The sequence below is a fragment of the Erpetoichthys calabaricus genome, chromosome 16 (assembly GCF_900747795.2).
Source record: "Erpetoichthys calabaricus chromosome 16, fErpCal1.3, whole genome shotgun sequence".
Classification (NCBI taxonomy): Eukaryota; Metazoa; Chordata; class Cladistia; order Polypteriformes; family Polypteridae; genus Erpetoichthys; species Erpetoichthys calabaricus.
In genome coordinates this window covers 63,000,470-63,023,777 of record NC_041409.2, presented here as the reverse complement: position 1 = coordinate 63,023,777, position 23,308 = coordinate 63,000,470, and the positions used below count along the sequence as shown (strand labels likewise).

Sequence of the window (23,308 nt, the reverse complement as noted above, 5' to 3'; positions counted from 1 at the left end):
GCACCACCATGCTGCCTGGAAGGAAGTACAATTATGGGAAAGTACTGTATGTCAAAATTTAGAATATAAATATAAACCTGAAATTGCATTTTTCTTCAAAATGTTTAGATCCAAGTGTAATTGAATTCTGTCAGAGTTGCACATTAAAGACAGAAGTAAAAATGTTACAATGTACATTTACAAAAACAGCAGACACAAGCATCTTCAGAGCAATGTCCCTCAATTAAAAGTCCAGGGCTTAACTAATTTCCACATGTCTCATGTTATCTGCAAAGAGTTCTGAGAGATCTCAAATGCATTTCAAGATACTTGAATTCCATTTTCAGATATCTCAAACTTACCTTGCACTTGCATGCATTTTAAGATATGTGAAATTCATCTTGAGATATTTAGAAATCACTTCTTGTAAAATGTCAGATTCTTCCTATGAGACATCTGGTCTGTTTTAAGATATCTTGAAATGAACAGGAAGTTATTGTGAGATATCTTGAAATGCGTTTCAGATATCTGAAAATTGACAGGAAGTTATTCTGGGATACCTGGAACTGTATTTGAGATATTTTGAATTCCTTTGTAGATATCAAAATATGAAAATTGTGATATCTTAAAATATGTTCAGGCATTTTTAAGGTCTTTTAAAATGTATTTGAGATATTTTGAAATACATTTTATGCTATCTGAAATGAAGCAGAGAGACCTATTTTTAGATATCATGAAAAGAATTTGAGATACCTCAAAATATATTTTAAATATCTAAAATGATCTTGACGATGGAGTGCCACCCTGTCCATGGATTAATCCTGCCTTAGGCTTGCTGTGATAGGCTAGTGGTTTCCCTTCCCAGGATAATGTGGATAGATGGATGGATATCTGAAAAGTGAGTCAATTTGAAGATAATTGAAATACATTTTAAGCTACTGTATCTTCTTTACATTTCTAGATACAGTATATTAAAATCATTATCTAGACCATTTTCAGATATCTGAAATACTGTACATTTCAAGAAATTTTAAAAAAGCTTCCTGCTCATTTTCAGGTATCTCAAATCAATTTCAAGATACCTTAAAATAGGCAGGAAGTCCCGTTGTAAAAAGGAAGTCAATTTGAAATATTTAATTGCATTTTCGGATATCTCATAATGCCTGCAGACTTATTTTAGGATATCTTAAAAAACTTTAAAGACTTCTTGAAAGGGAAATATTTCAGATAACTGAAGGCATCTTAAATGTTTTTCCAAATTTTCCAAAAGTTCACTTGACTAGTCACATGGATGATCTCCTACTTTCCACTCATTCTGTGGCATACAAGTGGTGAGTTGGCTCCTTGACACCAAGGTTAGGGAGCCAGTTGCCACTTTGACAGCTTGTAATTGTCTTGTTTGTTATGCAAACCTGGAGTTCACCACACCATGTTTGTTCTTTAGCTTATCACTGTATAATTTTTATGAGAAAGTTACTGAAGGAATTTTTCTTTGGCTGTCTGAGGTGTACTGTATAGTAAATGCTTGCTGTACTGTGTGTATCTCAGACATCTGTTTGGTTCCAATCCTCCTCTCTTGCTTTGCATTTTATAAGAGCTTTCCTGCAGGGTTTAGAACAAGGAGAAGGCCAGGCATTTCAGGCACTATGGCAAGGAGGGAGTTAATGAATGCTGACAGCTGGATCCAAGCACATGTGCCTGAAATTCGGTGGATGATGTGTGTGTGTGTTTTCCTCACTCTCAGTGATGCTGCAAGTGCCATCTGTTGTGGAGCACAGCAGCTGAGAAGGAAGAGCCAACAGGGCAGCGGATAATCAGGGACACCACACCGGCTTTGGCAGGCGGAGCTACACATGAGGAGATCCTACACGGAGAAAGGTCTGAGTGTGTGTATGTGTGTGTGTGTGCGTGCGTGTGTGTGTCTGAATGTGTGTGTTTGCTTTGCACTTATGAAGACAAAACAAGCGGGGCCTGGCACCAAAGATGGGAGCCAGGAACAAAACACATGCGCACAGGTTTCAGCACCCTTTTCCTATTTTCTAACAAAAAGGGGGCAGATAGCTTTTGTGAAACAGAATTAATGATCAGACTTAGTGAGTAGCAATTAAGCTATGGTTGAATTCAAAAGAAAGTGGTGTCAAATAAATGTTAAAAATTCGTTTGTGGGTAATGACATTTTATCATGTTTGATCTGCAGAGTATTAGTGAATATGTGACTTGCAGAGTGATGGGTCATGGAACTATGCAGCCATTGCTGACACCACAACAGAAGTGACAGCAAGGAGACAAGATGGAAAGAGGAGAGGTGCGGCCGAGCGAGAGAAATAAGGCGATGATCAGAGAGAGCTGGGAGAGGCTGGGCAAGGACAAGCTTCCACATGGAACTGTCATGTTCACCAGGTACTTTCATTTCTGATTAGTCCTATGGCTGCTAATACTGGTATGGGCTTGTTTTCCAGTGGGGAGATCATCAGGGATCCCCATCAATAAAGAAGAGTCACCTTGTGCTAACTTATTCCCCATCTCACTGAACGTGTTACATGTCTAATGAATCATGTCGATTAGCAAATGCAAAATTAGAATTTCTCTTTACTCGGTACAGGTGAAAATAATAACCTTATAAACAATTAATTCTACACATACTTCTTCAACGTTAAAAATTTATTCATTCATTTATTTGTGATATCTGCTGAACCTCATGAAATTTCATTAATTTCATTAATTCCTCTCGGTCCTGGGGATAACAGTGTTGGTTGAAGGAGAAGAACCAATTTTGTATGGGAGAGGAGTCTTAGGAAGGTTACACTCAATTACACATCCACCCTCTTTCATTTACAAATTACCTTAAATTACCATGTCTTTGGCGCATGGACAGCAACCAGAGTGCTCGGAGGAAACACAGGGAGAATGGGCAAACTATACACAGAGTGCCACTGGAATAGGAATTGAATTGGGTCACTGGAGCTGTGAGTCAGCAGCACTAACTAGTGTGCCACCTTTCTACTTATTGCTGCCGGTTTATGTCCTGGCTCTGACAAATCTACTCTGAACAACTTTAAAGGTGGTTAGTAGTATGACATCAATGAAATAATTTATATGATTAGGGGGTTGCTTTAATTTTATTTTGTAATCCTCCTTTTTAAACGCAGGCTAATCTGTTATTTTCTATTTGTTGTTGTCTGTTTTAATAAACATCTAATCATGAAAAATAATAATACTTTATACAATCATGCTGGGATGATAATTATTGCAAACCCATGCAGAAATGAGCCTCAAATTAAGTTAATTGCTTAGGGTCCCAAAAAGATTCAACCTGATCCTAGGTTGCCTACATTACTGCTCCAGAGTCCTGATTTGTAATACCAGTACTACGGAGTCTGAATGGCCTCTCTGTGTCCCAGGGGGTTTTCTTCAGTCCCTTTGGTTTCCCCCCAGAGTTGTATGTTTGTCAGTTGTAAATTTGCTTGGTTTGAATGAGTGTGCCCTGCAATGTACTAGCAGACTGTCTTGGGTTGGTCCTTTTCTTGCCCCCAGTGCTGCTGCGATGCATGCCCATGCCACCTCTCTGCTACCCTACAAATGGATTTAGCAAAGCTGACAATGGATGATGTCCTAGATTTTGAATAGTTTGTGTGTAAATGAGTTAGGTGTAAAATTTCATGGTACTGTATGCAGTATCAGGTCAGCTTTAGACTAATGAATGACTGGAGGACCATTGAAATTACATTGCCTATGTGTGTGTGCCTTCTAGGGTGAGGATATAGAGGAGGGAGTTTTTTAGCTAATATTTCATTGCTTCTTCATTTATCTTGGAGAAGCAGGGGTACCCAGTGCTGCCTAAGGGTGGGGGCACCGACTAAATTTTGCAATGAAGCATATTCTATGGTCTTCTTCTTTTCAAATGGGGAACCTGTGCAAAATTTCACAAAATTGTTCTATAATGTGGACTTACATATGCACACATGAGCACACATTCAGCTTTATACAGTGGATTCAAAATGCCAGTTTTAGATGACTAAATTTGCTATGTTTCTCCAGCAATCTACACTCAATAACCCATAATGGCAAAGCAAAAACATGTTTTCAGAAAGGTTTGCAAATTTATTAAAAAGCAATAACTGAAATCTCTTATTCATTGAAATATTAAGACCCTTTGTTGTGGCACTCCAAATTGTGCACCCTGTTTGCTTTAATTCTCCTTGAGATGTGTCTGGAACTTGACTGGAGTCCACCTGTGGCAAACTGAATTGAATGGACATCCTTACGTTTGACTGATTTATTCCCACATCCCAAACATGTGCATGTGTCATTGACCAGCATCATGTAAACTCTCCTGGTGTAAGCAGGTGTGCCTCACCATCCTGTCCTGTCTGGAGTTACCTCTCACTTTGCATTATAAACCTTCATTTAGACCTTTTAACAGAAACCGTGGATGCAGATAATAAATAATAATAAGAGATGCAGAATTTGTTGTTTGTAGAAAGGAATGACTTTCTTTTACTGCTCCTGTTTGCTTTGCTTGGTAATTAATTTTCATTTTTTTAGCATGAAACTTCTTCTTTCGGCTGCTCCCGTTAGGGGTTGCCACAGCAGATTATCTTCTTCCATATCTTTCTGTCCTCTGCATCTTGCTCTGTCACACCCATCACCAGTATGTCCTCCCTCACCACATCCATAAACCTCCTCTTAGGCCTTCTTCTTTTTCTCTTGCCTGGTAGCTCTATCCTTAGCATCCTTCTCCCAATATACCCAGCATCTCTCCTCTGCAAATGTCCAAACCAACGCAATCTCGCCTCTCTGACTTTGTCTCCCAACCATTCAACTTGAGCCGACCCTCTAATGTCCTCATTTCTAATCCTATCCATCCTCGTCACACCCAATGCAAATCTTAGCATCTTTAACTCTGCTACCTCCAGCTCTGTCTCCTGCTTTCTGGTCAGTGCCACTGTCTCCAACCCATATTCTTTGCAACTTATAATAGGTATGCTTTTTATTTATCGCTAATTTTAGGGAAAAAAATTAGATTTAATAATGAAGTAAATACTTCAGAAGAAAAATTGAAAAATGGCTTTGCTTACAGCCATGTGGTGCAATAGAGGTTAAGCCTCACAGCTCAGGATTTTGAATCCAAGTCCATTGACTGACTGTGCTGTGTGCATACTCTCTCCATGTTTGGGTGGGTTTTATCCCACCACTCTGACTTCCACAACCCCAGAGATATGCTCTTGTGTTAATGGGTGAATCTAAATGGTCCTGTTTTGAGTATGAACCCTGTAAAGGACTGGCACCTCATTCAGTGTTGGCTCATAGTTTGTGCTCAAACCTACTTGGATAGGACCTAATCTACTGTGACTCTACCACCTGAATTAAGATGATTTAGAAAAATGTTATTAGCAATTCTGAACCTCTTACTAAAGTAAAATCACAGACACTAATTTATTTCTGTCTTTTGCAATAGATGAGAAAAAAGAGAACTAATTAAACCAGGAGATCAATTAAAACTGAAATGATCCTGTGCATTTGAATTCACTGACATGGTGTATCACACGATAAAGTAAGCTGATAGCTTTCTCTTATTATGAATCCAACAGATTGTTTGAGTTGGACCCAGCGCTTCTCCAGCTTTTTCAGTATAATACCAGTTCCAGCAGTCCCCAGGAGTGCCTGTCCAGTCCTGAGTTCACAGAACATATTAACAAGGTAGGAAGAAATATCTCTTCTTCTTATCCATCTCAGCAATGCCAGCATTCAGTGAAATGACTTTAGCCGGACTTGTTGAGCAAACCAAAGCATGTGAAAAAGATTTTCAGTCAGTGTCAGACCTGGGATTCAGAATGGTGTTGAGGGAAAAAAATGAGGAAGCAAATCTTATTTTGAAAAAAAAAAAGATCATTAAAATGAGTGTGGCAACACATTTCAGGATCAGAATCCAAGAAGCAAAAATGACTTTACCTATTAGGACAAAATCTGAATGTGTACAAAACCTAAACACAAGTCCAATATCTTTAATGACAGCAGTTGTCAAAATCCAGTATGGCTACAAAGAACAATAAACATTACAAAAATAAGAGTAACAATCAGAACCATAATGTTGAAGATTCAGTGCAGTCTGAAGCTCCTCCCTTTATACAGCTCCCCTCCCCCCCCTCCCCCCCCCTTTGCATCATCAGGTGGTCCCACATCCTGGTCACGCAGTTTAAGGAAGCAGGGAGGATGAGTAACACTAAAACATCCATTACTAACATAATACTAAGCAGAAAAGTAATAAAGTAACACAAAATTAATAAAAACATAATATGAAATTATTATACAAAAAAGACAAGCTCAATAACAGAATATGTAAAATATTCAAAATTAATAAAGTGAAGAAATCTTTACTTGAGCCTGGGACAAAACCTTAGCTAAACTATAACAGTATTCCAATTGTATCTTGGTTATGGGGTGACACAGCGAATAGCATTGCTAGTTCACAGAGCCAATGTCCTGAATTTAAAATGTATGTTGTTTCCATGTCTGTTTACTTTTATTGTCACCAGTCAGAAATTTCTCAGCACCCCATTCCTCTCCATTTCGTGTCCTCTCACAAAGAAGCTATCCACAAATTTAGGGTGTTTGAGACTAACCCATTTGAACTAAAGGGAACTCCTAATTGCTCAAACGAGCAAGTGGTCTCTTCTCGCTTCCTAAGATTGTGTCACATTAGACAACTTTTCAAGTGATTTTCAGTCATGGCCTTCATTTATGTAATCTTAACGGGTCTGAAGGCAGTCATGTAATGTGGAATGCAAGGCGACCCAATTCAAATAGTCCATTATTCACTCTAACAAGATCAAATATGGGTGGGTATGCATGAGTGCTGAAAAAGAATGAACGCTCATCTGGAAGCAAAATGCACATAATGCAGGAATGAGGAACAACTAACACAAATATTTTGTACCTCACAAACAGAGGAGAAGCTTGTCTGTCTAATGTCTCATATTTTATGTACAACGTTAGAATGCATAAAAGAAAAAAAGGCCTGAGATCACGGCTGAACTTGCCATACATGTTAATCGTTCATACAGCTCTGGCTCCACCAGGCAGCACACTAATGGCTTTCAGAAAAAGTTATGGTTGTGTAATGTGACATTGGTTTAAATTGCAACTGATGGGGTCATCATATTGCTCTCTCTTTTTAGCATCATTGCCTCTCACCATAGTTTTCCATAACCAAGATGTTATGGTTTGTCCAGGGTTTTGTCCCTGGCTCATGTGCCCGATGGACAGAATGGTCTTCTCTCATTTGTCAAATTTCTTTTGTTCTATGTACTCTGGATATGATTCCACATCTCTAAAGACTTGCTGTTTAGGCTAATTGACAAATCCAAATTGGCCCTGTGTGGGTGTGCGTGTGAGCGGGCACAGTGATGGATTAGTACCCCATCATGACTGATTCCTGCCTTGTTCCCACTGCTGCTGGGACAGTTTCTGGTCCTTTTTGACCCTGAACTGGATTAAGCAGATCTGAGAATGTTTAATAATATCACTGAAAGCTCTTATTTACTGTGTAAAGTGACATGAAGCATTCATGTGTAGATTCATGTATAAATGACACATTTTAATGTCATTTTTCTATTAGAATTCCATAAACTATGCAGACTGACAATCACTGACACAAAAGGAATGATCTTTTCACTCATTAACTGTATTCATAAAAAACTGATTTTACTTACATTCTTTATCATTGGGTGTCTTACAGTTTCACCCCTGGTAACCCATTGCCAGCCTGGAAACTGTTACACATCTTGTCTCATTCTTATTTATGATACTTACTCACTTGTTGGAACCCACCCTCATGGTTGATTTTAAGGTGCAAAGATCCATGTTGTGCCCAAACATATGTAAATATACAAAAATGTTGCTTTATTCCTCTTGTGTTGTATAACTTTATCTTTGATTTCACTGTGACTTATTTGTGGTAATACTTGCTACAAGAAGGCCTACACAGATAGCTACTGAAATATGATGGCTCCTTTTAAATCCAATTCTTCAACATGGCAGGTGATGCAAGTGATTGACACTGCTGTTACCCACCTGGATGAGCTCGACTCCCTGAACGAGTACCTGGCAGGCTTAGGAAGGCGGCACCAGGCTGTTGGGGTTAAAACAAACTCATTCACTGTGAGTAAGCATCTCTCAGAGTATACTGTTGACCATCTTTCTTAAACCACTTCTGCATGTGGCTGTGGCCTTCTTTCATCTATTTGTTTGTATTCCTAAGATTTTTGCATTTGAAAGAGAGCTGACACCTATACTGTATGTGATCAAAATCAATGGTAATTGTGTGACATTTCCAGACCAGCAGGAGGGACTATTAGCTGAATGAACGTTAGAACAATTTTAAGGAGAACGGGCCATTCATTCCAACAATGCATTTTCTAAGTACAAGTCTTTTAAATGGGAGAAAGTGGACAATTGGGAATCTGTAAGAAAAAGAAAATCATGTTTATCTGGTTAGGATAGTCCTAGAAAGAAGTAGTCAAAGTGTTACAGATACAGCAGACAGATGAAACACAAATGCGACAGCACACCAGAATCAGCAGAAAGTAAGAATGGATGGAGGTAAGAATCCTCATGTGAAAGTGCGTGGCTGTTATCTTAGATTCTTAATGGACGAAACCCTAAGTAAGACTAAATGTCCCTATAATTATTGCAGAAGCAGTTACTAATATATAATAATTATAAGAAGCAGTTACTAATCTTTATTGTATATAGTGTGTGGCCCTTAAGGGGCCACCAAATCTCAGGACCTCAAACCCCTGACACAACTAGACAAAAGATACTTCTGGGATTAAATAAACTGTTTTTAGCAGACAAAATACCTTATCACAGGTTTCGTTTGAAATTCGTCAAATGGACAAATATTTTTTTTTTCTTTTCTGTTCCTGCCCAGGCGAGTCACTGAGGGCAAAAAATGTGTAGCAAATACTCTATTTTGGACTGTTTCCACCTCATCTAATATTAAGAACTAGGAAGACTGGCATTTTCAACTGGAAATATACTTCAAATAATATTTTGGGCATGAAATATTTATGCAATAAAGGAAACATAAATTATTATTTCTTTCAAAATGGCACTTTTTACCTAATCCTATATCTTAAGGAAATGGTTTGTGGTGGAGAAACTCTAATTTTTGAAATAGAATTAGCACACCAAATTCTATAAAGTAGACCAATTTTTTTGTGCAGGAGTATTTTGGAGCAGGCCAGTATTAAGCCATGCCACATTACGCAACTTTTAAGTGATTTTCAGTCGTAGCCTTCATTTATGTAATCTTCACACTCCTGTGAAGCAGTTATCTAGTCGCAGTTGGGAGATCTGGGGACCTGGGATTGCTTCCCGGGTCCTCCCTGCGTAGAGTTTGCATGTTCTCCCCATGTCTGCGTGGGTTTCCTCCGGGTACTCCGGTTTCCTCCCACAGTCCAAAGACATGCAGGTTAGGTGGATTGGTGATTCTAAATTGGCCCTAGTGTATGCTTGGTGTGTGGGTGTGTTTGTGTGTGTCCTGCGGTGGGTTGGCACCCTGCCCAGGATTGTTTCCTGCCTTGTGCCCTGTGTTGGCTGGGATTGGCTCCGGCAGACCCCCGTGACCCTGTGTTCCGATTCAGCGGGTTGGAAAATGGATGGATGGATAGTCTGAGACTTGCTTCAATTAAATCAAACAGCGTTGATATTGTCTTTAGTCATAGGGTGGGCTCTGTGTGCATGGGAAGTGATAACCAATAACCAATAAATGCTCATCCAGAAATACAATGCATTTCATGCAGTGATGAGAAATGAGGAACACGGGTGCTTAGGATGTAACAAACAGTAGAGAAGTTTGTCTGTCTGATGTCTTGTGTTTTGCATACCATGACAAAATGGAAAAAAAAAATTAAAGGGCTGGGACGGCAGCTGAACTCTCTGTAGTTTTGAACTTTTCATACAGTGCCGGCTCTGTCGGCAGTACGCTATTGGCTGTCAGAAAAACAGGTGAGTATAACTGGGCTAGGTAGTCATCACTCTGTCTTTAATTAGACACGGCCAGTGGTTTTCACTCATTTAAACTGACATGGTCCAGCAACTATTGCATAATGTGACATCAGCTTTAGTTGTAATTATGAATTCATTGCTTTGTCTGTGTTTCCAGCACTCAAGTTGAAAAAATGGAAAAAGGCAAGGAACTATGGCAAGCCAAATTAACATTTAGAGATATCTCAAAATGAATTTTATGATATCTGGAAATGCATTTTAGATGTCTGAAATTGAATTATAGATATCTAAAAATACATCTATTTTAAGATATCTAAAAAGAATTGTATGATATCTCAAACAGATTTCAAGATATCTTGAAGTGATATGCTGTACATTTTCAGATATCTGAAATGCATTTCAAGATATCTTAAATGCAATTTGAGATATCTTAAAATATGTTCATGTGCATTTTGAGATATCTCAAATACATTTCAAGATATCTTAAAATACATCTGCAGGCATTTTGAGATATCTGAAATACATTTTCAGATATCTTAAAATAGCTTTCTGCACATTTCAAGACATCTCAAATACATTTTCAGATATCTTAAAGTAACTTCCTGCATATTTCAAGATATCTCAATTACATTTTGAGATATCTTAAAATAACTTCCTGCGTATTTCAAGATATCTCAAATACATTTTCAGATATCTTAAAATAACTTCCTGTGTATTTCAAGATATCTCAAATACATTTTCAGATATCTTAAAATCACTTCCTGTAAAATTTCTTATACTTTCAATGGAACTTCCTGCCTATTTTAAGATATCTTGAAATGCATTTAAGATATCTCGAAATGCACAGGAAGTGATTTTGAGATATCATGAAATGTATTTGAGATATCTTGAAATGTGCAGGAAGTTATTTTAAGATATCTTGAAATGTATTTGAGATATCTTGAAATGTGCAGGAAGTCATTTTAAGATATCTTGAAATGTATTTGAGATATCTTGAAATGTGCAGGAAGTCATTTTAAGATATCTTGAAATGTATTTTAGATATCTTGAAATGTGCAGGAAGTCATTTTAAGATATCTTGAAATGTATTTTAGATATCTTGAAATGTGCAGGAAGTCATTTTAAGATATCTGAAAATGCATTTCAGATATCTCAAAATGAATTTGGGATATCTTAAAATGAGAAGGAAGTTATTTTAAGATATCTCGAAATATAATTTAGATATCTTAAAAAGCATTTAAGATATCTTGAAATTCATTGTTGTTTCAGATATCTGAAATACATTTTTAGATATCTAAAATTAATTTCATGATATCTTAAAATGGGTCTCTGCTCTATTTCAGATATCTAACAATGTATTTCAAGATATCTAAAATTGTATTTCAAGATATCTAAAATGCATTTTAAGATATCTTTAAAAGGACACTCAATTATTTCAAGATATCTCAATAGCACTTTCAGATATCTACAATACAATTTAAGATATCTCAAATACATTTCCAGATATCTCAAAACAGCTTCCTGTCCATTTTCAGATATCTCAAATACATTTTCAGATATCTCAACATCACTTCCTGCTCATTTCAAGATATCTCAAATACATTTTAAGATATCTTATAATAAACAAGAAGTCCCATTGAAATAATAGGCAGTTTTACAGGAAATGATTTTGAGATATCTTGAAATGCATTTAAGATATCTTAAAATGCATGAAAGGTCAATTTAAGATATCTGAAAATTCATTTGAGATATCTTGAAATGCAGACACAATTATTTTGAGATATCTGAAACTGTATTTGAGATATCTTGAAATGCATTTGAGATATCCCGAAATGTATTGCAGATATCTTAAAATGTAAAGGAAAGTATTTTAAGATATCTCAAAGCGAGTTTCAGATATCTTAAAAAGTAAATTACATTTTAAGATATCCAAAATTCATTTTGAGATATCTCTAAATGTTAATTTGGCTTGCCATAAGGAACTGGTTTTGTAGGTTGTATTTACTAATATCTTAAGTGATTTACTTTCATGAAATCTCCATTGCTGCATATGTGATGATCTTCTTGTGTTTTGCTTGACTCAGATGGTCGGCGAGTCGTTCCTCTACATGCTTGAATGTGGACTAGAAACGGCCTACACCTCAGAAATCCGGGACGCCTGGGTTCAACTCTATTCGTTGGTGGTGGAAGCAATGAGCAGAGGCTGGTCTAGTAATGGAGGAAGCAACAGCAAGTGAAAGAAGGTCTGTCTCAAAGCTGCAGGCCACAGTGACAGAGGTTGATGAATGAGATTATGACAAGTAGACGTTGGACGTATTTTAATCCTCACAGTTAAAGGTGCTGTTTGGGTGGGGTTTTAGTGTTGTTATGCTTCAGGCCCTGGGCTCTTACTGTCTCAAACATGACTTTCAAATCTTGGTGGAAGATCTGTCTTTTTTCTCTTCAATTCAAATCCAGTTTTGTCTTGAATTATTCCATCTGTTGTTTGTGCTCATTTGTTTATTTCTTCATACTGCACAAGGGATGCTCTGTGCTGCACATGGAGAAGTCTTGTTTTTTGTACTAATACATCTTAATAAACTTAAACCCACCTAATCCAATTGAGGATCGCAAGGAGCTGGAGATTGTCCTGACTACACCAGCACAGGACAGGAGCCGACCCTGATTGGGGTGCCAGTTCATTAAAGAAGCTTCTTTTCAATTCCAAATTAATGTATAAAGCATTATGTGATGGTGCCAGTTATAGAAGGCTTTATATAAAAATGTATAGCTTTGCATATATGTACAGTATGTATGGAGAAACAATCAGTAATTACTGTCAAGTGCACCAAAACCTTGCTTATTTATTCTGTGTTGCATTGTATGGGCAAAATATAAAAGACTTTGTATATTTAAACAAAATATTACATTTTACATATTAATAACCTGTTATTTTGTTGATCACTACATTTTCTTAACAAATTCTGGAAAAACACTATGCCCCTAATTAGAAGAAGCAAGTGAGAAGAATGAATGTTTTCTTGTAGTGGACACATTTTAGCAGCTTCATTTCTATAAATTGTGCTTTATGGTCTATGAGAAAGCAAAGTATTTGAGTATAATGGAGATTACATCATTTTCTACCAAGCCTTTTGAAAAGTTTTATATAAAAATGTTAAATATGACAGACTAATCACCAAACTATGAGAAATGGATTCAGGGTGCAGAACTCATGCTTAAGCATGGCAAACGATGAATTGAATTAGATAAGGTCAAAAGTAAGGGTCTATAATGGGCAGTATTTAGTGCCTTTTATTTTATATACTGTACATGCTGTGAAGGAACACATGCAGGGACGGGTGTCCCAGCCGGGATTGATTCCATTCCCTTATAGGCCAAAATAAAGGAACAAAGGAGGAGAGACTCAGTTCCAGAAATATATGCCTCCCTGAAGCGCTAGATGGCAGTATCTCTGGAGGCAGGTACACCCATGGACAACCACAGGGACTTTTAGTGCCTTGAGAAAACACTGCTGGCATCCGTGGGTGCCACCAGAGGGCCCTACTGGGAGTTATACTTCCTGCTTTAATGAACTTCCAAATCACCCAGAAGTACTTCCATAGGGTTATGCCCTGGCACCGGAAGTAATCCCAGGTCCTTGATAAAAGGAACCACTCAACCTCATATGATCAAGTTGGAGTCAGGAGGAAGAGGGCAACACTTGTGGGAGGAAGGGGAGTCTGAAGAAGAAGAAGAGAGAAGGAAGATAAATCATGGTGGTTATTTGTGATTATCTCTTTGAAGAAAGGTATTGTGGATAATAAAATAATCCCATGAACCCATGACTGTATGCTTGTCAGGTGTGTCTGGGGTTTGCGGCTCTGTGATGCCCTCTGTCTTCCACAATGCTTTAGACAAAAATACAATCAACAAATTTGCAGAGGTTGGAAAATGATGTGAATCAGTAGAAGAAAGTGGATGGGTGGAAAGTGGAGGGGCACCTGGAGCTAGAAACCATAACTTATTAGATGGACTCTGAAGTCCTTAGAGACTCATCACTGTCCTCACCTAGACAGAACATTGGCAATTTAAATGAAAAATTGAGATTTTGGGTTGGGAGCTTATGTTTAAGTTTGATCTTGACCATGGTGTTGTCATTTGTTTTCCATGTTACAAGACAGTTATAATAACGCAGAAAAAAACACCAGAGAGAAGCTACCACAGATCAACAGGGTAAGAGTAATGTACAGCTAAAGGACATTAAGCTTTTTAATGTAAGCAAATGAGAAAACGGCAAAGCAGTTCTGAGTGTGGAAGGTGAAAACAAGTACCTCAAAAAGCAAGACTGGCCGTGTGAAATGCACCGTGTAAGTGAATCTGAAAGAGCTGTTTAGGCAACTATGAGAGTGGAGGAGATCCAACAATAAATGTAAAGAAAGAGGACTTTATTACAAATGAAATCAAAAAATTGTTGCCAGAGCAAACAGGAGGATAAATCCAAAGTAATGCTGGAATTAAGTAATCATATCCAAAAGGGCCAAACCATAGAATAATTAGTAGATTGACAATTATGATGAGACCCTGCAGCCTATTGAGCTCATTTTGATAGCTAATAGAGAAGTCATCTTAATATTGTATCCAGATACTTTATGTTTTTGAATTTTCTAACAATATCCATCCATCCATTTTCCAACCCGCTGAATCCGAACACAGGGTCACGGGGGTCTGCTGGAGCCAATCCTAGCCAACACAGGACACAAGGCAGGAACCAATCCCAGGCAGGGTGCCAACCCACCGCAGGACACACACAAACACACCCACACACCAAGCACACACTAGGGCCAATTTAGAATCGCCAATCCACCTAACCAGCATGTCTTTGGACTGCCCAGAGAAAACCCACGCAGACATGGGGAGAACATGCAAACTCCATGCAGGGATGACCTGGGACGCGAACCCAGGTCTCCTAACTGCGAGGCAGCAGCGCTACCACTGCACCACCATGCTGCTTCTAACAATATATTTATAGAAATTTACAGTAAGCCATAAAAGTCACCAGAAAGGCAAAAGAACAAAATATAAGGACAGTTCAAGCTCCCATTTTATTTGCCCACTTTTCCTTTCACTTGACTCCCTGATAGTGCTACCAGGTGACATAAAAAGACAGAAGTAGATGACACATTAAAGGAGAGCATATCCATGGACGACATCTGATACAGGTCCGATCTCTTAACTGCATGAGCATTTCCAGTCGGTGCTCAACAGAAATTCTTTTGACTGCCTGTATCTTGGCAAATAACAGTTTTAACAGTGTTCGTCCATCTTGACGAAGACACTGTCTTTGTCTTTTGCCACCCATTCTCATGATATTAAATAAATATTTTGGCTTCATTTTGACAATGGGTACTAGTTTTATGGAATCAGAGTTGACCTGATTTAAAATGGACTGATCTTGCAGACTGGAGTGTGGACTGCACCTGTCTTCTACACCCTTGTTCAGATGAATGGAGTTTCTTCTAAACTCCCTTCTACATCGTATAACTTTTACATCCAAGTATCACCATCACTGTCTTTCACTACGGCATCATGATCCTCTCCTGATTTGTTAAGGGTATTTTCATTAAACGCCAATTCTTTACATTACATGGCTGCAGTCTTCATCTATGCAGGTCTTTGAATCTCAATGCCCGCTTTATTTTATGTTCGTTTTCTTGATAGAGTGGATTTTGTGAATCATTTAACTTTATTATTTAGAAGCATCCTGATCAAACAACAGTCAAACACCTTTATGATTCTAAGAGGCTTGTTGAGAAGCGCCTGCCATCACGATATTTTGTTTAATTGTGCTGTTGCGTTGTAGTTTAGTGAGTGTTTCGTAACACTTAAGGTTTACAGAATTCTTCTAAACGTGAATACATAAAATATGGTTTTATGGCACAATCACCGACACCATTTATTTGTGCACCAAATCTTCTAACCAATCTGTAGAACTGCAAACACGTTTTCAGCTTATCATTTAGTTTGCGATTTCAAAACAAAGACCCTACACACAGTTCCCTATATTAGATAGAGTTAATAAAACAGAAATATCCACTGTTCTAATTTGGAGAACACTGCCATTCCAAATGGCACACTCAATGGCTACATCTAATTCTCAAGGGTGGAAACATGTGGAGCTCATAAATTCACTTAGCAGAGCTTGAACACTATAAATAGAAAACAGGTTAGTTCTCTTGGTTTGGACAACAATGGAGGCAAATATTGCTCAGAGAGTTAGTGGGAGAACTGTGAGGATAAGAGAAGGTGTCATCACTGACACCAAACTTGATATTCTGTGTTTAACGGAGACTTGGCAAAAACCGAATGAATTTGCGTCTCTCACAGAGGCGACTCCAATTGGTTTCACTTTCCACTCAGAGCCTCGCAGCTCAAGACAAGGAGGCGGGCTGGCAGTAATTATCAGAGAAGACTTAAACATTAAAAGAATCCCAATTGACTGCCCATTGTCTTTTGAGTGCCTGGCTCTTAAACTAATAACGGAATCAGGTCCTGTCTCACTCATTGTTCTCTATCGTCCCCCAAAATACAATGCATCCTTCTTATCCGATCTGATTGAACTTTTGACCCACCTAAGCTCTTACTCTCAGAGAATTATGCTTCTTGGTGATTTCAACATCCATATTGACATTACTACATCTAAACTGAGAAATGAATTCCTGTCCGTACTGGACTGTTTTGACTTGACACAACATGTTGATTTTCCAACCCATTCTGGCGGTCATATATTGGACCTGATCTGCACTTCTGGACTATCTGTTGCCAACATTTACAGCACTGATTTGGGACTCTCTGACCATAAAGCAGTATTTTTGACTGTCTCATTACCTATCCCACCTCTTACCTGTAAACGACAAATTTCTTACAGAAACCTTAAAAATATCTGTCCCTCTATCCTTTCTGGATCCATTTCTGATCTTTTACTGTCTGCACCTATTCCATCAACACTAGATAGTTTTGTTGACCACTATAACTCAGCCCTTCACTCAGCATTAGATAAAACAGCTCCTTTAAAACATAAGGAGGTTTCCTTTAAGCGCTCAGCTCCTTGGTATAACTCAGAATTGCGATCTATGAAAGCAGCTGGCCGACGCCTTGAGAGAATGTCACGTAAGACTGGCCTCACCGTGCACATCCAGGCTTTCTCTGACCACCAAAGAGCTTACAGAGAAGCACTAACTTCTGCCAAGAACACCCATTATGGCAGAATAATAGAAAGTGGCCATGATAACCCAAGGGTTTTGTTCTCTGTAGTTAATAAACTACTCGAACCCGCATCTGGTCCAACTACCTCTTCTACTGAAGTCTGTGAGGAATTCCTCCACTTTTTCCTTAACAAAATTAAAGATCTAAATAATTCAACTAACATAAATATATCATCTGTTTATATCTCTCCCTGTTTTCCCACTCCATCCAGCTCCTTCTCTAAGTTCTCACCAGTCACATCTGCGTTTGTTAATAACCTGCTTTGTAAGATGAGGCCGACTACTTGTGTACTGGACCCCATCCCCACCACACTACTTAAATCCTGCCTTCATGCCATAATCCCGACTGTTACAACAATAATAAACTCATCCCTTGACACTGGCTCTGTGCCGCTCACTTTTAAAATCGCTTCTGTAACCCCAATGTTAAAAAAGTCTGGTCTTGATGCTGACAATCTTAACAATTTCCGGCCTATTTCCCACTTACCTTTCCTGTCAAAAGTTCTTGAGCGTGTTGTAGCTTCCCAACTCACCAATTACCTAACCTCTAATATTTTGATGGAACCCTTTCAGTCTGGATTCAGGGCGCGGCACAGCTGTGAAACTGCTCTGCTACGGGTAACCAATGATTTGCTTATGGCAGCAGACTCTGGACAAACTAGCATATTAATTCTGTTAGACCTCAGTGCAGCATTTGACACAGTCAGACATGACATCCTACTGTCCAGAATGGAGAACATGCTGGGTATCTCTGGTACTGCCCTCCAGTGGTTCAAGTCCTATCTGAGTGATAGGCAAGAGTTTGTTAGTCTTGGCAACAGCAGATCCAACTCCGTGCCAGTCACACAAGGAGTCCCTCAGGGCTCTGTCCTTGGTCCTCTGCTTTTCTGTATTTATATGCTTCCCCTTGGCCATATTATCCGTAGTTATGGATTGGGTTATCATTTTTATGCAGATGATACCCAGCTCTACTTCAATGTTAAAAGTGGAACTTCATCAGAGCTTTCTCAGCTCACAACCTGCCTTAGTGAAATTAAAACCTGGATGGAGCAGAACTCTTTAAAATTAAATTGCAATAAAACTGAACTCCTGCAAATTGGGACTAAAATGCAACTTAATAAAATGAGCTCCTTCCCAGTCCATCTTGGCAGTGATCTCATCAGACCTGCCTCTACTGTAAAAAATCTTGGTGTCATTTTTGATTCCTCCCTCACTTATTCCACCCACATAAATCACATTAAGAAACTTTCTTACTTTCACCTCCGTAACATATCCCGTGTTCGCTCCTTCCTCTCCTTCTCTAATGCTGAGAAACTTGTCCATGCTTTTATCACATCCCGCATCGATTATTGTAATTCCCTACTGGCAGGTGCCCCTTCTAATCTGATATCACAGCTCCAGCTTATTCAAAACTCAGCTGCAAGAGTCCTTACTCAAACCAGCAGCAGCGAGCACATCACACCCATCCTGCTCCGTCTTCACTGGCTCCCTGTGTCCTACAGAATCGAATATAAAATCCTACTAATAACCTACAAAGCTTTAAATAACCTTGCACCAAACTACATCAGTGACCTCCTCCATCACTATGTGCCTGCCCGCCCACTAAGGTCCTCTGATTCTGGTAATCTTGTTGTGCCCCTCACTAATCTACACTCCATGGGTGACAGGGCCTTCAGCTGTATAGCGCCCAGACTCTGGAATGACCTACCAAAATTAATCAGGTCAGCTGACTCCATGAATTCCTTTAAAAAACAACTCAAAACTCATCTGTTCAGGAAGGCTTTTAGCTCTACTTGACTTTATTACCTTTCTCTCAGTTTACATCTCTGTCAAGATGCCAATGTAACCTGTATGTGTGTGCTAGACCATCAATTATGTTGTCTGTTTTTTTCAGAATTTACTGTCTTAATCTTCTTTATTTATTTATCTGGTTTGTACAATGCTATATACTGTATATTCTGCCGTTCTTTATTATATTCTGTAAGTGCCTTGAGCATGGGAAAGGCGCTATATAAATAAAATGTATTATTATTATTATTAAGGATGAGGATGAGATCAAGGACATGGAAGAAGACAACGGAGAGCCATATCACAGATGAACCCTGAATGATCATTCTTATCATGTGATAGCCAGCACTACAGACGCATACCCCTTCTCCAGGCAGTGGAGGCAGCTTATGAGGATATAAATGAGGTGACATGCCACGGGTGGATACGTCACTCCAGAACTAAACTTTCCACGCTGTCTTGGCAGGAGACAGGGTGCAGCCTCAGTTTTATGTCCTTTCTTTTCTACCTGTGAAAACCTTTTTCCTACTGCTTCTTCTGTACTTGTTTTGCATATAAACTTAATGTGCATGCCCAAGTCTGGGTAAAAATGTATTGTTTTTAGAAAAATGAATTTGGTTATCCCCTTGTATTCATTTTACATTGACACTTGTAAAAATGTTTGAATACTTTTAAAACCATTTACAGCAGACCACCATGTTCTGCACACTGAAAATACAAAAGTAATGGCAGTGTTTTTCATGTATCCTATCAGTGTGTAGTTGGTGTTTAGGATGAACTATTTATTTAACTGCATGTGTGCCAACTTGAGATGCTCGTGGCATTTTTAGAAGAGTTCATATGGTTTTGAATTAAGTGTGTGCCTTTGCGTAAGATGTCTGACATCTGTCATGTTGTGCGTTTATGATGCTTGAGTCTTAAGATTTTTGAAAAAATGAGCTGTAGTTTCAGAAATCATGTGTAAGCATTCAGAAAAAAACTGTAAACATCATAGCTGTTGACATGTAAAGCAAGGATGGATAAATGAATAATTATTGCTCTATATTATTGTCTCAGAAAACAAACATAACTGGGCCTGTCTGGATTAATAATACACAATTTTTCAAATTCTTGCACTGAAAAAAGTCTGTAATGTAAACGGTAATTTGATTCATGAATTGCTTAATCACTCAATACAAGCAACCAATGATGAATTCAGGAAATGTGATCAGCTAAACTAATAAAAGAATAATTAAATGAACTGCATCATCGATCATCCAAACCTGATCATAAGAGACTGGCACACAATCTGTTTGTCAGAAGAGCCTGGAGTTTGTCAGATTTTGGCTTCATGAGCTTGGTAATGCATCTCTGGTGACAAGGACTCAGCTATAAATAAAGAGAAATTGGCAGGTCACTTTTCATAATGTACATAAAGGAAATACACATTGGCATTACATCATGTTCTTGTTTGAGAAAAAAGACAGGAATTCTTGAGATTCTTCTGGTTTAGAGACAAAGAATCCCTCCTTCTCACAGAGAACCGCATGAGGATACACATCTTTAGCAACAGTCCTTCATCTGCAGTTGCCTACTATGGGCTCAGGTGTTGTGGTCAAGAGGACGAGGTGGAGTGTGGGTTGGATATCGTACACTTCATTGGGGTGACTGTTCAAGGTGGTTACCTTTAAATGAGATTGCAATCAGTCTCCTTGAGAGAACCCAGAAAATGCTTACTTGCTTGAACCTGAGAGATCATAAAACAACATTCAACAGCAAAAAAAATATTGATGCTTTCCCTTCCCAAGACCACTCCAATGATCTCAAAGATTTACAAACAGATTCAATACCTATGCAGTGCAGCCTTGGGCTATGTTGGGATGTAAAATTTGATACCATTATCTTTCAAAGAAATAGAGAAGAAACACCTCTCACTTGCAGAGATGTCCCGTCTACTATAAATGGCCTGTATGATCTGTTAGATTTTGTAGCTCCCCTCCCTCTTCAGGGTAAAGGTGTACTCTGGGACTATGTGGGTAACATGGAGAAACTCTTGAATGCTTTTTCCAGCCTTCAAGTCACCTGCCCATATGGTATAATGCTACAGAAGTACAAAATCTAAACCTTTATGTATTTTCTGAGACCTTTGTCAAACCAATAGCTGCTGTTGCCTTCCTTTAAACTGTAGACACTGAAGGACAAAACCAACACCACATCCTAAGCATGTTACACCAAGATTCAAACTCTGTGCTGCAGTCTAGGTTGTGGAGTTGGCTGAGCTCATTGCATCTGAGATGGACATACTGAGATCTATTCTGTTAGCAAAGTAGTGCTAGGCTACAACAACAACAACAACATTTATTTATATAGCACATTTTCATACAAAAAGTAGCTCAAAGTGCTTTACATAATGAAGAAAAGAAGAATAAAAGACAAATAAGAAATTAAAATAAGACAACCTTAGTTAACATAAAAAGGAGTAAGGTCCGATGGCCAGGGTGGACAGAAAAAACAAAAAAAAACTCCAGAAGGCTGGAGAAAAAAATAAAATCTGTAGGGGTTCCAGGCCACGAGACCGCCCAGTCCCCTTTGGGCATTCTACCTAACATAAATGAAATAGTCCTCTTTGTAGTTAGGGTTCTCACGGAGTCACTTGATGCTGATGGTTATACAGACTTCTGGCTTTTAATCCATCCATCATTGTTGGAACATCATGGTGCTTTGGGTAGATGGTGGTAGGCTACACCTACAATGAAATCAGACAATACTATGTCCACTGTATGTCAACAATTGGACGCTAAGGATATGGAAGTTCACCTAGCCAAAACAGTTTCATTATGTATCCACTACCCACAATCCTGCAGATGATGCTGCAAGAGCTATTACTACAACTTGACCGGAGTGACCTGAGTGACCTGAGACAGAAAAATGACCACTGCTCCATTATCAAGTATGCAGATGACACCATGATCATAGGATGCATATCTGGGGAGGATGAAAGCCACTATCTAAATCAAGTGGACTGTATGGTAAACTGGTGCAATAAAAACTCTCTCACTCTGAATGTAAAAAAGACCTAATAAATGATATTTGATTTTAAGAGACAGAAATCTGTATGTTCACCTATTGTAGTTCTGGGAGAGGAGGTAGAAATAGTGAATGAATATAAATACTTAGGAACTTACCTAGATAACAATCTTAACTGGAATACAAATACAAAAAAAAATATTTTCTAAATGTAACCAGCGCTTATTTCTCCTCCATAAACTCAAACTATTTAAAGTAGACAAGGACCTCATGTTGTCCTTCTATCGTAGTATGATCCAGTCCGTGATCACTTTCAGTTTCATTGCCTGGTTTAATAGTCTGACAAACCAAAACTCAAAAAAGCTCCAGCAGATTACGAAGTATGCAGCTAAAGTTATTGGGGCTGATGTAGATGATTTGACTAGTGTGTGTCAGAGGGCAATGCTAAAGAAACTGGAAATCATCTCAACTGATGACAGACATCCATTACATGTAGAAGTAAACTTCAGTAAATCAGGAAGGATAGTTGCTTTGAAAACACAACACAAATTGCTCCAGAAACTCCTTTCTTCCTAGTGCCATACGACTTTTCAATAAGAAATATCGGAGACAATGTTTAAGGTTTTGATATATATCCTGTTACCTTTTTTTTTTTGGTGTAAATATGTTTTATCTAACTGCCTTACCTTAACCTTTCTTATTTCTATTTGTCTGTTTTATTTCATTCTGTCTGTTACCTGTTATTAGATGCAACTGAGAAGGCAAATTTCATGTTTTCTTGTGTAAACATGACTAAATAAAGAAACCTAAGCCTAAACCTAACTTTGCAAACAGGTCCTGTATTCTTCTCCAAAACATATCAAACTGCTTCTAAGTGTGACACGTTTAAGCTTATCAATGCAGACTCAGGTCCTCCTTCAGATGTCTACACAACATAAAAATACTTTAAATAATCAGCTCAAACCTACTGGTTCAGGAGATGCTTGACTTTGAAATCATTTGTCAGAGTACTTTTAATAACCTGCCTAGTCCACTTAGCTTGCTCCTTTCAAAGGTCTACACATACAGACAAAATGTCTATGCAGCGGTAGAATTCCAAAAAGCAAACTAATGTTATTATTCATGGTGTGCAACATGAGAGCTATGCCAAGGAGAACCAAGGTACTATCGATAATAAACCTACTGTATGCCAAGGGACAGTTCCCTGAGAAAGCTTGACCCGTTCATTGATGAAAACAATTTGTTGAGAGTAATGGGCCAACTTTAAGGAAGCCAAATTAGAA

The 23,308-nt window shown here is 38.4% G+C and overlaps 1 protein-coding gene across 3 annotated transcripts; it reads left to right on the top strand.

Moving 5' to 3' along the window:
- The first annotated feature begins 1,724 nt into the window (after positions 1–1,724).
- ngb (neuroglobin) lies at positions 1,725–12,852 on the top strand. 3 transcript variants are annotated; one of them, XM_028821535.2, is made up of 5 exons: positions 1,725–1,857; positions 2,177–2,379; positions 5,571–5,679; positions 8,020–8,139; positions 12,075–12,852. In XM_028821535.2, the coding sequence occupies exons 2-5, from the start codon at positions 2,270–2,272 to the stop codon at positions 12,225–12,227; spliced, it is 492 nt and encodes a 163-aa protein (XP_028677368.1). In that variant the 5' UTR covers positions 1,725–1,857; positions 2,177–2,269; the 3' UTR covers positions 12,228–12,852. The 3 variants fall into 3 exon arrangements, with proteins under 3 accessions (XP_028677368.1, XP_028677369.1, XP_051775836.1); XM_028821536.2 differs by lacking the exon at positions 1,725–1,857 and adding an exon at positions 1,922–1,994; XM_051919876.1 differs by lacking the exon at positions 1,725–1,857 and adding an exon at positions 1,937–2,072.
- Positions 12,853–23,308: the final 10,456 nt, after the last annotated feature.